The sequence below is a fragment of the Strigops habroptila genome, chromosome 8 (assembly GCF_004027225.2).
Source record: "Strigops habroptila isolate Jane chromosome 8, bStrHab1.2.pri, whole genome shotgun sequence".
Lineage (NCBI taxonomy): Eukaryota > Metazoa > Chordata > Aves > Psittaciformes > Psittacidae > Strigops > Strigops habroptila.
This window is the reverse complement of record NC_044284.2, coordinates 38,949,758-38,964,064: the sequence shown is the minus strand read 5'-3', so window position 1 is coordinate 38,964,064 and position 14,307 is coordinate 38,949,758. Positions and strand designations below refer to the sequence as shown.

The window sequence follows — 14,307 nt, the reverse complement described above, 5'->3', positions numbered from 1 at the left end:
GGGAATGAGAGCAATTCTGCATTTCACTGATAGGGGAAAAAGTGATCCTGACACTCAGTTCATGCCTCAGTTTGTTTTAAAACTGATTTTGCAATCCTTCAGGTTGAGAAGTTTTGGGTAAACATTGTCAGATTGGCTCCTAAGCACTAAGCATGGTATTTTCAGTTGTCTTCGTAAAAGTTATATGATCCATTTGTTGGTGTTCCTTGTAGAGTCCATAAGCCTGCTTGAAGATCAAGTATGCTCCTTGCTAGGTCTTGATCTTCTAGAACTTGCTAGGTCTCTAGTCTTTTTTTAACAGTTTACAAAACGTGGGCCAGAGAAAGGCCAAAGAAGGAGTACCTGTCATGGGTCTCTGCTATGGGTTGTTCAAAAGTTGAAAGTTTTGACAGAACAAATTACTTAATATCGAACACAGGTACAGGATCTGCAGAGAGCCCTGATCACAGTGTCTCTTCTGCTTTTAATTTTGCTAGAGAGGTGAGCAAGTGAGAAATATTAATTACAGCTTACTGATTTTTATTTCAAAATAAATTTTATTTGCTAATGTTCTTAGTAGCAATCAAGGAAGATTCTTGGCCTGTTGCAGCTGGTGTGCTTTTATATGGCTCACAATCTTATAAAAAAGCAGCAGGGCTTTTGGTGACTTTAATAAAATCTATTTTTGCTGTTAGGATCATACCATTGATGTGGTATATCGTTTGAATTAAAGTTGTCATTCTCACATAAGATTCAACAAGGAGTTAAGTAAGTGTAGGGAAGTAATTGAATGCTAATACTACAACACTGCAGTGAAAAATTAGGTGGTATTTCTATACTAAATTTTAGTTTTCTCTTTGTTCTGAGTACCATGCCTATGAACATGCGTTGGACTATACTTCAGACTTAGGCAGAAAGATTTTGTGTTTGGCAGAGCTGAATCTCTTGGTAGTAACATGTCAGTCCATCATTTTCTGAACATTCCGGTGATGGGACAATCCTATTAAATTTTAGAGGTGCTTATCTTTGCACTTACCTGACTTGAAACGAAAATAGAGTGTGCGTTAAAACTTGGCATCTGCAAATGGCTGGAAATCAACTTGTAGACTTGAAAGCTAGTTTTGATTAGAAACAGCCAAATTGAAATTATTTAAGAATGCCTGTTTTGCTTGTCCATGTGAACTTTGTTAATTTTAGGAAGACCTGTTGGACTGTGAGTCATGGAACATGAAGATATTTTACTTTCTGATAATTCTGTTAGCACAGAATATTTTTTTTTTTTGTTAAATAATCCAAGGGTTGAGGCTGCAAGATAGCTCATCCCTACCAGTTTTTTGGCTTCAGAGAGATCTTGAGTACTGTACCACAAATTTCATGTACCCATTAGAGAAGCTCAGCTTTATTTCGTCTTCAGCATTTATTTACCTCATTTTTTTGAAGTATGAATGCACAGTTTACAGATGTCCCCTGTATGTGTGGTTATAAAACTTGATGATATTTCAGTGGCAAACAATGATTTACAGTAACAACATGAGTACATTCAGAGAGAGCTTATAGAAGTCAGAGTTGAAGGGGAGCTGCTTCTGTTTTTGAAGGAGTTGCGCTCTTTTATCCCCACATACATGGTCTGACCTGCTTTTCAAAACAAACGTGCTTTCCTTTTTTAGGGAAACCTCAACAGTAAAAATAGTTGGTAGAACCATGTCCATTTGCTTATGAGTCTCAGATAGGGCTGCTGCAGACAGAGAAATGCCATCTCTGAATAGAGTAGGTTAACCTTGCAGGTTTGAGATAACCGCATTAAAACCAGGAACTTCTCTTGCTCTTAAATATGGCAGTGCATGTGATACATCCTGACTTCAGCAAGGCTTTAAATACTGTGACTGAAATTGGGAATGTGCTCTGTAGGAAAGATGTAGGCAGATGGGAAGGAGCCCAAAGGGGAGTGACAAGAATAGGAGGTTTAGCAAACGTAAGCTGTGATGGAAGGTGGAAGGAATTGATTTGTTTGGCCTAAAAATACAGAAAGAAACGCAAGTCACCCAATATGTAAAAGCTTGCTTTAAAAAGCATGACAATAATTTTTTTTTCTGTGACCGCTGAGGGGTGCAAGAAGACATCAGGCAAGGATTTAAGCTTGGTAGTAGGATAAACATTTGAACTTTTAGGGAAGTGTCAAAATGAAAGATTTTTGAGAAAACCTGCAGGATAGGAGTTTGGAGAACAGGTAAGACAGAAATCTCTTCAAGTGGTTTGGATACATGCCCTCCAGTGCTGCAATTAGGTGGTGCAATTAAGAAGATATTTTGAAATATCTTCCAGTCGTGGTGGTTTATACCATGTAAAGCTTTCAGGAGTCTAATCTTGTAGAGTTTCACAATGCTATTTCACAGTCTAATCAAGGAGCCATTGAAATTTTGTGGGTGAGTGAACGATCCATCCCTGGCCAACCTGATATTGCACAAGATTTCCTTCTCCATGGCCAGTCTCTCCCAAGGGAGCAGACACCGTATCCCAGCACTGTCCTGTCTCATGGCTATGCCACTGCTGGGACTGATGCGCAGCAGCTGCCGTTCTCAGCTGGTACTGATACTTCCCTCGAGAAAAGATCTGCTCCTTTCTGCAAAAGGAGGGGGAAGCTTATTTTGAGTCTTTTTCATGTCCTCTCCCACCTATGGGGTGGTTTTGCAGAAGGTGAGATGATGGACACATTAAAATCAGAGTGGACAGTAAAGGCCATAACATACATACAGTCATTTTGGGACTCTTAGATACTGGACATCTTAAATGTTGGACATGAGTATTGCTAGGCCTGTTATTGGATTATAAGGTAGTTCTTCACCCATTATTGGCTTGGATATTTTCCTCTAATCTTCAGCCTCTTGAGCATCAAAGCTATTTTCATACATCTTTGATGGAATATATTTTCTTATTGGTGCTTCTTTTTGCTGACACTGAAGAGACATGCTTATTTATCTGCTCTTTTTCCAAGGAAACTTAAAGGAGAGAAACACTTAAAGCCCAGCCTGCATTACTGATTTAAATGGCTTATAAAATTTTTAAACTGTTAATGATGTCTTTCTTTCTGATGTATATGATATCTATTCTCAGTATTACTCTCAGATAAATTTGCTTGGAGAATCCAAGCAAAATCCATGCTTACACATCTGCAGACCAGAAACTCAGTAGGTGAGCAGGCTACTATATTCTTTGTGACATAATAATAATTCTTTCTACTACTCAAAAGTAACAGACAACCAAACAATGAAAAGATGTTACAAAATACATAAATCAAATTTAAGGCTTCTCCTGCAGCCGTAATACTTTTCATATGTGTCATGGTACATATAGAATCATAGAATAGTTAGGGTTCTAAAGGATCGTATTTAGTAATACTCAAACTATTATGTTCTTTAAAATGTATATTTTACCCCTGCTTGCTGAAATTTGCCATGTAGCAAGAACTATAACTTCATTCTCTTAGGTCTTAAATCTTACATTTGTGCAAATTTGAGAATTAATGCAAATAAAACAGACTTTAAGAGGAGCAAAATGCAGACATTGAAAATATGTTCCAGCAATGGCATTTACATAATTGCAGTCTACCAAAATTCTAAAAATTTGAGCCTTGGACAGTGCTGAGAGAATGAGAGCTTATTGTAGGGATTTCTTGCTGGTTGGAACAGGCAATAACATATCTTTTTCCATTTGTTAACCACACAGTTCCACAAGTGAGAAATACAGTTAGCCAGCAGTATTCATCTGCATGAGTGTACCGCGCGTGGCATATGATGTTCCACATGTTCAGAGGTGTTTCCCATGATGTCAGCCTGTGGGAACTGGAAACACATTGTGGGAATAATGGGTGTGAGAATGCTTGCATGCTAGTGGGACACATGGAGATAGTTGTATTTATGCAGTTGTTTTATGCCCGAGACTTACCCCTGTAGGCTGTTAGTGCCCAGAATCTTCCTGATGCAAATATATTTGTATTGATAAGTAGCGCTACTCTCAGTTTTCTGTCATCTCACTTCTCAGGTTTACTTCAATCAAAATTTTTTGCTACCATTTTATTCTATTTATGTTTGGCTTAACAGTGTCTTTTTATTTCCACCATTTCTTCTAATTTGTTCCAGTTTTCCTCTTCTCTTAACTGTAAACAACAAACCCATACTTTTTCTTTCCCTGCTTTCTCTTGTTGTTCCATCCTTTGTAAACTTAAGGTTTGAACAAGAGGGGGAAATTATCTTCCGTTTGTCCTGCAAAATTCTCCATTAACACTGTGTTAATGGGACACTCTTATTGTCCTAACATCTAGGAGGATCTTGGTGCACTTCATGGGACTGCTTGCATGTAATAAATGTGTAGTGAATGTAGTCAAACTTTCAATTTGCAGACAAAAGCCAAGGACCAGTATAACTGCAGACTCTACAAGAGGAGACACCATCAACATGCTGCTGTTTTGCAGATGGAGAGAACCAACTGTTACCTTTAATGTCTCCTCGAAGTGGCCGTTTGATGGTCACACTCTTTTCAATAAGCCCAGCCTAAAATGTAGCCTAAAACTTAGTATTAGGGCAGCGAGATAGCATATGTGCACGCGGGGAGTCATCAGTCTTGGTTGGTTTTGAAAGTGCAGGAAGACCTCTGGAGGCTTTGCTTGCATGTGCCTTATGTGGAGGCATCTCTCAAGGAACTGGTTTTACAAAGGGTGGGTGTAGAGCATGTTCCAAAAACAGGCTGAAAAAGTTCAGGTTTGCCTTTAGAAAACCAGCTTTAGAAATTACTACAGCTGCTGAAATTTTAGGCCCAGCTGTTTAAAAACGCCACAAAACTGGGCACATCTCATTCTCCAGATATATTCTCTTGTATGCGTTTGATGGGCATAAAGCTTTTCAAAACCATCCCAATAAAAAAGCTTTGTAAAAATAGTAGTAGCGATAACCTGCTTGACATCCCAGCAAAGTGCCTTCTTGAAGGAAAAACTAATGGATACATGCCTTGCTGCAGACCAGGTGCATAATACACCACGTTACTCTCAAGACTGTCTATACCATTTATTCCTGGCTATAAATGTTTTACAGACTTCACGCAATACTGTTGTTTCATGCTTAATGCCAGCTCTTTCCATGTTACTACACTTGGTGGAAAACTGCCTTCAGGAGACACGCATGAAAAATTAAGAGCATGAGTAATATGTACATTTACTATAAATAACTATATTTTTGTAAAAGCTTGTTGAGCAAGAGGGAATAATTGATGATACAGGCTTAATAAGCAGAAACTTAATTTTTGAGCTAGGTTTTGTTATCCAGGGTGGCTGTACAATCCAGAAGAGCGACATACCTGCAAAAGAGCAAGGTCAGTTGTGCTTTTTTGTTGCCATGTGCCCCTGAAGTTTCCTCAAGAGTCAGTCTAGTCTTGCAAGTTATCAGTAAAGCAGTTTTTAAGTTTTATCCATCTATTTTTTATTTGCTAGATAAAACTTTCAACCACTCTGATGTACCAAATCCATTAAAGATCTGGTATACTAATGAGAGTTGGAGAGCAGGTCTCCTTTCTGCCCATAGCGTTTTGTTTGTAGTATTTCTGGGTATCTTTTGATGTAAAATTCTTCATGCTCTAAGTCAATCCCTTGGCACCTTAATTTCTGGTGTATATAACTGTGAGGGACAGTTTTCAGCCTCTTGCAAAGTTGTTCATAGAGGGGATACTCTTCAACTTCATTTTGCAAGTTGCTTCTCAATGGAAATCTTGCAGATGTGTCCCTTCCTCTGCTTCCTGTTTGTGTTTCCATTCGTCGGGAAACACAGAGTTTTATTGTGTGGATAAGACTCCTGCTGAAGGAGCAAGATAATTTCCCGTTTGAAATGAAACTTCATGCAGTGATATAGATACAGGTGTTTTGGCTTTGTTTATGTCTGTGATGTTCATTTTCTTATTCTGGCTGACCTTTCAGAGTACCACAGAGGCTGAAGGAACCAGAAAACCCTGATGTTTAGAGCAGTGTAACAGAGGCATTTTTCTAATGATCACAATCTCATTTTCTGTAGGGAACACTTTGAACTTTAGCAATCTATCTGCCGAAAAGAACTTTGAGATAGAAGTATACTTCTTCATTTTTTTTTTTTTTTTTTTTTTTCCTGGACCTTGGTGTGTCACTCTGTGTAAAAAGGAGAGGATTCAAATCTGTGGGGTGATAATACTGCAGAGCTGTGAAAGTGACTAGGATGGCAGGGTACAGGTAAGAGTATCCCTGGTCATACTTATTTGTCATTTATGCTCCTTATTCATAATTTCATTTGTCCACCTGCCTTAATTTCCTGTCTTCATGCCAGTTGCTCCAGTGTCTACATTTCAGTTCATCTACAGGCTTCCTGGTATTTGGTTACTTGACAGAATTAATTGGAATCATCATAATCAATTAATCCAGACTTTCTAGTATTTCTAATATTGTCTGGGAGGGAGAAGGAGTTGAAAAGCTGATGGGGACATTTAAAAAGCTGTAGTTATTAGATTTAGTAAATATTAAAGCCCTTTGAAAACCCTTTAGTGCTGGGAATTGCCCTTCATTTTTTCCCCTGCTCTTTAATGATGTTCTCTGTCAAAGCTCAAAGACCAGTAACTTTGGCTAAGGGTGAACTATATTTAGATACTGCAGGAGAAGTCCTGCAACTCTCTCCAGAGGGAGCCTTTTGTTTCCTCTTTCACCCTTTTTTTTTCTCCCCTTCTCTTTTAAATTTTTTCTTCCCCCCCCCCCCCCAACTTCACACTTCTGGTTGGATTTTTCAGATTTTTTGACATCCAGCAGCTTGAGTTGAGTGTAATGGTCATGTTAGAAGTTCTTCTAATAATCCTCTCCTTCCCCCTCACTTTTTAAAATCTCAAAGGCATTTTTAAAAAGCAACTACAAATTAGTTACTGCACCAGTTTCAGCCAAATATACAAACAGCTGAACCAAGAAAATAAAATAAGCAGGCCAGTTGACAACCTGAGCAGAAAGCAAGTAACCTCAGATTAGATGTCCTTGAGGAGGGAGCTCAATGTGAGAGAGACAGCATGGCAAGAACTGAAATGGGACCAAAACTGCAGACAGAGCAAGTTCGTTGCCCTGCCTCTAGCCAGTGCTGCATTCTGCAAGGAGGTTATTTGCTTCCTCGCTTCGAGGGGTAAATTAGGCACCGTTTGAACTGCTCTCAGACTTTGTAGCATGTTCTCAACTAGTACTAATTTTCTTGGTCTCCAAATTCACCCAGTTTCCTTGTACTCCATACTCTTCTGTGGCATTATTTTGTTCTTACTCACAGTGGCCCTGAATTTCTATGTTGGCTTCTTTAGTGGATTATCCAAGTCTGGTGAAGGATCTCCATGTAGGTTGTACTTATTTTGTACAGGCACAACAAGCATTTCTCTTTTGTGTTTTGAAGGCCTGGCTGAAAGCCACCTTCCACTCAAGTGGAAGACTGTTGCTGATTTTAAGCCAGGTCTTGCTGAGCAAGATGCGTAGGTGTGTGCATGCATGTATGTATGACTGGTAAATAAACACTATAAGCAGCATTATCTAATTTCTCAGATTGCAGCGTATGGATGCCTTTCTGGTGGGATGTAGAAGGCTGCTCAGGATTTGTACCTTTCTCTTTTTTTTTTTTTTTTGTCGTTTAGCTGGTTTTTTATCCCATTTTTGAGCAATTTTTTAATTTTTTTTGTGCTTTCCAAATCCATATTGGATTTCAGGAGCTAGAGTTGCTGAAGTAAAATTTCCCACTAATAGCTGGGAAGAACGAGCTCCATTAAACAGCTCATTTCAGGATGAGGCGTGCCTCTGGGACAAATTAGAGAAAACCATTGACCTCTGATGAAAGCACAGGACTTTTCTCTATCAAACCTGGGTTATACTCCCGATGTTAGTGCAGACTCACTGCATGATGTTGGCTTGGGTCTGCAGAATCTGATCTTTTTCCGAAATAAATACCAGGCAGTGTCCACATCTTCCTTCCCTTTGCGTGCCTCAGGGGCCACAATTTGGGCCTGAAGTCTTCAGTCTTCAGCTTCTCCCACTGTTACCTGGGAATAAAACTCAACAAACTACTTTCCTCCCACCCCCATTGTCCAATTTATTAAGAAAGATACTTTATCACAGAATCACAGGATGGTTGAGGTTGGAAGGGACCTCTAGAGGTCGTCTGGTCCAACCTCCCTACTCAAGCAGGGCCATATAGAGCTGGCTGCCCAGGACTGAGTCCAGACAGCTTTTAGACACCTCCAAGGATGGAGATATCTATAGGGGTGAGGCATCATGGGCAAATCCTTCATGCTTAGTTGAGGAAATTTTGGCCTGATACAGCAATAATATTTATTAAAATATTCCATTTAAGACTAAGATGTTATTATGAAACACGACTTCAAGCTTCATTCAGATCCACAAATAACAGCTGTGTTATCAAGTCCTCATTGTGAAGACCAGGGTGCTTCAGGCAGTAGGATGGCAGCACTTGGTCACTGTTGCCTCAGTTGCCTCAGTTATAAGGTGCTCCTTAAAACTGAGCTCCTGTGGTGGATTGCAAACGTTTTCTAAGAGCCCAAGGGCAATAGTGGAGTGATGCCAGCACCCGGTGACTTGTGTCACAGTTGTGTGTTCAGGAGTCTGTGTGACTGCATCCACAGTTGCAGCCAACTGGGAGGTGTATTGGAGAGATCAGGGGATATTGTTTCCAGTATTGGCTCTTTTCATGACCACTGCTGGTAGAAGGTTGCTTTTAAGAAAGACTTATTTTGGAAGGATAGAAGGTCCTTCTGATGGCTGTGATGGTAACGTCTTTCTTAGGTGTCTTCTCACTATGAGCTCTCTTTTCCAGCTATTTCTCTGTGTCTCTTTATGTATGTGCCATGAAGGTTAAATTCATGGACCTTAGCTTTAGGGTCCAGTGTATATTTTGGAATCAGTGTGCATCTGGAGCATGTGGAGTATGTGCAAAACAAGGCCCTCTCCATCCTGGTTTCCAAAGCTCAGCCCATGCAGGCACTCACCTCCACTGTCTGATGGTTTCATGATTTTAATCATCTCATGCCATGCACAGGATCACAAGAGGAGAAGGGGAATGGACTCCCTATGTTAGTGCCAGCCAACATACACGATCGATACAGTGCCCTGCCTCATCACCAAGCATGCCCTAGACTCCCTTCTGGACAGCACAATGCAGATGTAGATGCATATATGCATTGTGGCAGGGATAATGTGATTCCTCTGAAATTGCATCGAAGAATAATCGTCTTTGACCAGCATCTGAGCTTTTTCAGTGCTTGATTTGCCCCTTCATTATAAAGCTACCCTAAATAACATTTTTGGGTGGTTTTGCTTCCGGGAAGCTAGAGAAAGCAGAAAGGGTCTCTTCCTGTCAAATTATAATACAAAAAATAAATGCTCATGAATGTATAAAGCAAGGAAACTTGAGTAAAATCTCATAGGTCAGTACTTCTCCCCTGTTCACCCTGATGCATGAAGACAGTCCATGTAAAATATTATTACCTGAGGCTGGTCCTCATAACTGAGGAATGTAAAAAGTGCTGGGCTGTCATATTGAAATTTTACATCTCATCTTTCATACCATTTCTGACCAATGCATTTGGTTTTGTTCTTTTCAAATAACATTATTTTAATACTGAATTACATGGCTCCAGAAAGCAGTTTGAAGGGCACTGAGAGCTCCTTTGAAGAAAAGTGTCATCTTGATATAAATCAATTATATTATTTTGTAAATATTTGAATAGCTGTACACTACCTATATTGAGTAAAACATGATCACTATCTGGAGAGACCTTTGGTGATTCTATCAGCTTCAATATATTTTAGTAGTAAATCTAGAGACAAATTAATCTTAAAAATGGTATGGACCTGAGGGAGCATGCCACCTTCAAACAGTGGTGGCTCCAAGATAGAAGCTGGATACTTCAGCCTTTTCCAAATTAAACTAAAAACAGCCTTGAAACTAAGAACCTCATTTTACTTACACCTACGTTTTACCAGTTTATGTGGGGTTGGTTGGTTGGTTTAGCCCCCCCCCCGAATCTATATTTGTTATTCTTTAGAGGAAAAACAAAGACCAAAATGTGACTGTAAGTTAGTGAAAATTAGCCATTAGATTAGGTAGTGGAATTGCTGCTGTCATCTTTAGTTGATTTCTTCCTGGCCAATTCAATCAATTAAAAATGCATAAAATAATGTATAGTCGTTTCATAAAATATGTTAGCACTTATGGAAGCATCTCTTAAAAATCAGCCCTTCTTTAGTAAGCCACGAGTGTTGAGTTGAGAGGAAGGACCATTAGCAGCTTACCTGAGTCCATCTGTGGCAGTCTTATGAATAAAAGCAGAATACTTCAAATGAAGTTCACATGTCTCTAGAAGTGGGTTCATAAGAGGGGAAGCATCAAGGGAAATGTTGACAGATATTTAATTATAATGGCAGTAGTGGCTGTTGCAGTGTTAATAGCATCTGGCAGCAGAGTCACTGCCATCTGTTAATGCTCTGAAATTCTGAATACGGTGCATCCTTTATGGAGGAATTAACAATAATTAACGAATCTATCAAATGAAATCACCTTGATTTGATCACAGCTTTATCTTGATAATGATTAATTGCAAAATAATTGGAAGTAAAATGTCCACTATTTGCCTTTTTACTATAGACTAGCTAATGCTGCTATCCAAGTACAGCATCCTGCAGGGTTTACTTTTAAGCTTCTGTTGTGTTGTACCATTTACTGCATTTACTTTAAAAAATGCTTATAAGCAGGACTAGATTAAAACCAAACTTTTGCATATTAATTTCAATTTGCAGTAGATTAGGTCTCTTAAACCAGTTACAGTTCTGTTGATGGATGGTAACTTATTTAATGTTAAATAAGGGAGAAAATGAGGTTAGACTGAAAGAAGTGACCTTTCAATCAAAGTCAAGTCACCCTGGAAGAGCAGTATGACTGTGTTAAAGCATTTGTTTTTGGTTTTGTTTTTTTGTATGCTCAATAATAGAATCCAAACCATTAATTTCTGATGAGTCAGTTTGTCTTCAAAGTGATGTGGAAAAAAATATTCTTTTTGTTTGTATTTGGAAGAATTCTTTTTTTAATATCTATTTTTATTGAAGCCAATATTTCAGTCAGTGCAATGCAATTTCACTGCTGTAAATAATAGCTATAAACAAAACAACAAGCCAATTCCAGACCTGGTTGAGTTTTATTTTTCTCTTAACTCCTCTTTTTCTGTTTGTTCCTGCTGGGCAACAGATGGAGAAGGCAACATACTTTCTGCTCAAGTAGAAGAATTGTAAGTAATAGGTAATTGAGGTATGTTAATTATCAGAAGCAATAGGAGGAAAAGAGCAAATTTTGGGATCTTGAAGTCAAGTAAACTGGAATTTTATTTCCCTCTTCCTACGTGAGTCAAGTAATATTCTGAATATTGCCCTGGGACCCACAGAGAGAAGGCAACATATATTTTTCTTGTGTCTTTCTGTTTGTTCCTAAGTGACAGAAGTTTCTTTAGGCTGGGATTTGTGCCGATTCCAGCTACTGATAGAGCTGCACTGACACCAAGCCGCAAGCTGAGGTGTGGGAAGCCACCTTTGCACTGTCTTGATTTATCACAGCTCCCAATGCAGGAGCTGTAAATCAGAACTTCCCTTCCCTTTTAATAAGGCAGTGGATTCACGTGAGTTTCTTGCTAGTGAGACGTTTGTGCCTGCAGGGTGACAGTATGCAGAGATAGAAGGCAGCCCAAACTTGTGTTGTGGTAGGTGGGCAGGAAGTGCTACAGCTGCAGAACGTGCCTATGGCTGGACCATCGAGATGTACCATTTCACATATGTAGTGCAGACCATTCCCAGTTTCTGCCTGAGTTGTGGCAAACAAACTGGCAGAGCAGATTTCAGGATAAAGTCTCATCTGGTGCATAAGGTTGGGATTTGGCTGATTTCTGGGTGTGGTGTCTTCTCCATGAGACATATCCCCGTCTCTTTAGTTTGCTTGACAATTGTACGAGTTTGCTTGACAGTTGTATGAGTACATAGTCATCATATGGCTATGTAGATGCATGTTTACCACACATACAACATGCATGTACATAGTAATCTCCACTTAACACTGTTAAAATTAGAAGATTCTTTGAAAGCAAGTGGTTTTGTCTTCTGTTGCTTTGACTCGACATCATGGGATCATGGGCAGGCAGTGGCTGGTAGGATGTAGCAAACATAGAGATACATAGAGATATTTGCTAAGGCTTAGAAGAAAGGCTTGTTTCTCTTTCACTATTATTTTCATGCAAGACACTGTTTTCTGTTTAGGAGGACTAGAAGATATGTATTAAACAGTGTTAAATATGCTGAGGCAGTTGATGTTTACAGGCCTTGTAGAATTATTCAATAAAAAATTAACTGCTAGACAGCCTCTTATTTTTTTAGATTCAGTGCTTTAGTAGCCCTCTTAAAAATCGTGTTGTGTGATTCAGACATTCAAAGACTAAATAAGACAAAACAAAACCACCAAAATTACCTACAAAAGCACTAATTCTTAGGTTTGCATCTCTTAAATTGTGATGTGTATGGTGTGTCTAAGAAATTCAGATGGATTTGTGGAGTGGGTGAGCTGTAACACAGTGCTGGGAAGTTCCGGAAGGGGCCATATCCTTCTTCAGGTTTTGCAGACAATAGATACGTGTGTGCACTAAGGTTTGGTTTACAGACATTTTTGACATGAGGACAAGATGTTGCCTTGAAGTGCTCGTTCTCAACTAAACTGTTTTCCCTCCCCATGACTTTTTTAAGATGTTTTTAATGGTTCCGGTCTTCTGCGGAGGACATGATTGTGTTCCTGCCTATAAAGATACTCTGGTTTGTTTTCTTGGCCCCCTTGTGTCCAGTTTTCTGGCTGAGCAGGTCAAGTCTGCCATTGCTGCTCTTCTTGCTGGCATGTTCAGTGTATGCTTTCTCCCACATATGGTATTCCACATGGTGCTGAGGTTTCTCACCTCTCTTCTGAGCAAACCTACAGGTCTGGGGTGATCTGAGATTCTGTCTTTTCAATGCTTTGCCATGCTCTGTTAAGGGTGCCAGTTGATGTTGTTACTGATATGATTCTACAAGGAGCCAAGCTGCAGCTGCATGCCTCGTTTTCCACAGACCACAGGAGAGTTAGTAGCCTGCGCGGTGTTTGCTGGCTGCATGTCCCAGGCGGATTTTGCCTGGTGACCCAGAGGCAATCCCCCAGGCCATCGAGCTGGTGCCATTTAAAAATTGCCTGCCTGGGGTCATTGCATTGTGTTGCCTTTAATTTTGTTTTCAATTATCTTTTCTTACTCAATTGTACAGGTGGAAGAGCCTGAACCCAGCAGAGTGTGACACTGATGACAAATGCCTGTCGCACTTTGTGTGCTTAATAAATACTGATGGTATCTTTGTTGTGTTTTGTGTGTTTCAGGAAAAAAGTGCCAGTTCAAATGCAAGACTTAAATCTAATAAAGAGATCCCAGGATTAGTACATCAACCCAGAGCAAAGTAAGTTCATTGGGGTTTTTTTTTGTTTTAATTGTAATACAAATAAACACAGGATTAAGCAGTATTTGTAAGATTCCTGATTATTGCCTAGTGAAAACCAACTGGTGGTTCCAGCAGCCCTAAAACCATGCTCAATTTAAATAAAATAGGTATGGTCGCCTGTGTTCTGAGACCAACACCACAGCTGGACAGTACTTGTTCCAGCATCCCTGCAGCATCCTCTCATTTGTACAGCTAAGAGGCAGGACTTAAAATTGCATGAGATGCATCTTGCCATGGCTTATATGAGTACCATACTGTGTTATTTCTCAGCTTTCTATACAACTTACACATAACAAAAAATTCTATATGCAGTAGTAATACTATCAGTTAAGTTACCAGGAAAGTTTTTGCTAGCTCTTGGCTTAGGTTAGCAGCTATACTGCCTAGGAGTAGGAATGGTAAATGTCTTCTATTGAAAATTGTCAATTTGTTTCTTAAAATGAGGATTGTTTTGTAGCTGATTTTTTTTTCCATCCTTTGCTTGCTGTTCTGTGCCTGTACCCTGGCTGAGATCAATCAGCATTACATATGCCATGAAATATTCAACTCCTGTGACAGAGCTGGTCATTGATATTACTAACTCATTTCTTATCTAAATCACCATTACATTTTAATCAATAATTGGATTGCAAATAACAGATTACATGGAGACATGTATCAGGTTCATAACAAAGAAGTGATAAAGCTTCGCTGCTGGATTTTGAACAATAGCAGAAATGCTGTTCTTTATGCCGTGCCTT

The 14,307-nt window shown here is 39.4% G+C and overlaps 1 protein-coding gene across 3 annotated transcripts in view; it reads left to right on the top strand.

Moving 5' to 3' along the window:
- Positions 1 to 14,307, top strand: part of C8H1orf21 (chromosome 8 C1orf21 homolog) — a 119,999-nt gene that overhangs the window by 93,832 nt on the left and 11,860 nt on the right. For all 3 annotated transcript variants that reach the window (XM_030496435.1, XM_030496438.1, XM_030496437.1), the window contains one exon: positions 13,449 to 13,525. In XM_030496435.1, the coding sequence (XP_030352295.1) occupies positions 13,449 to 13,525 (77 nt within the window). The remainder of the gene's footprint in view (positions 1 to 13,448; positions 13,526 to 14,307) is intronic.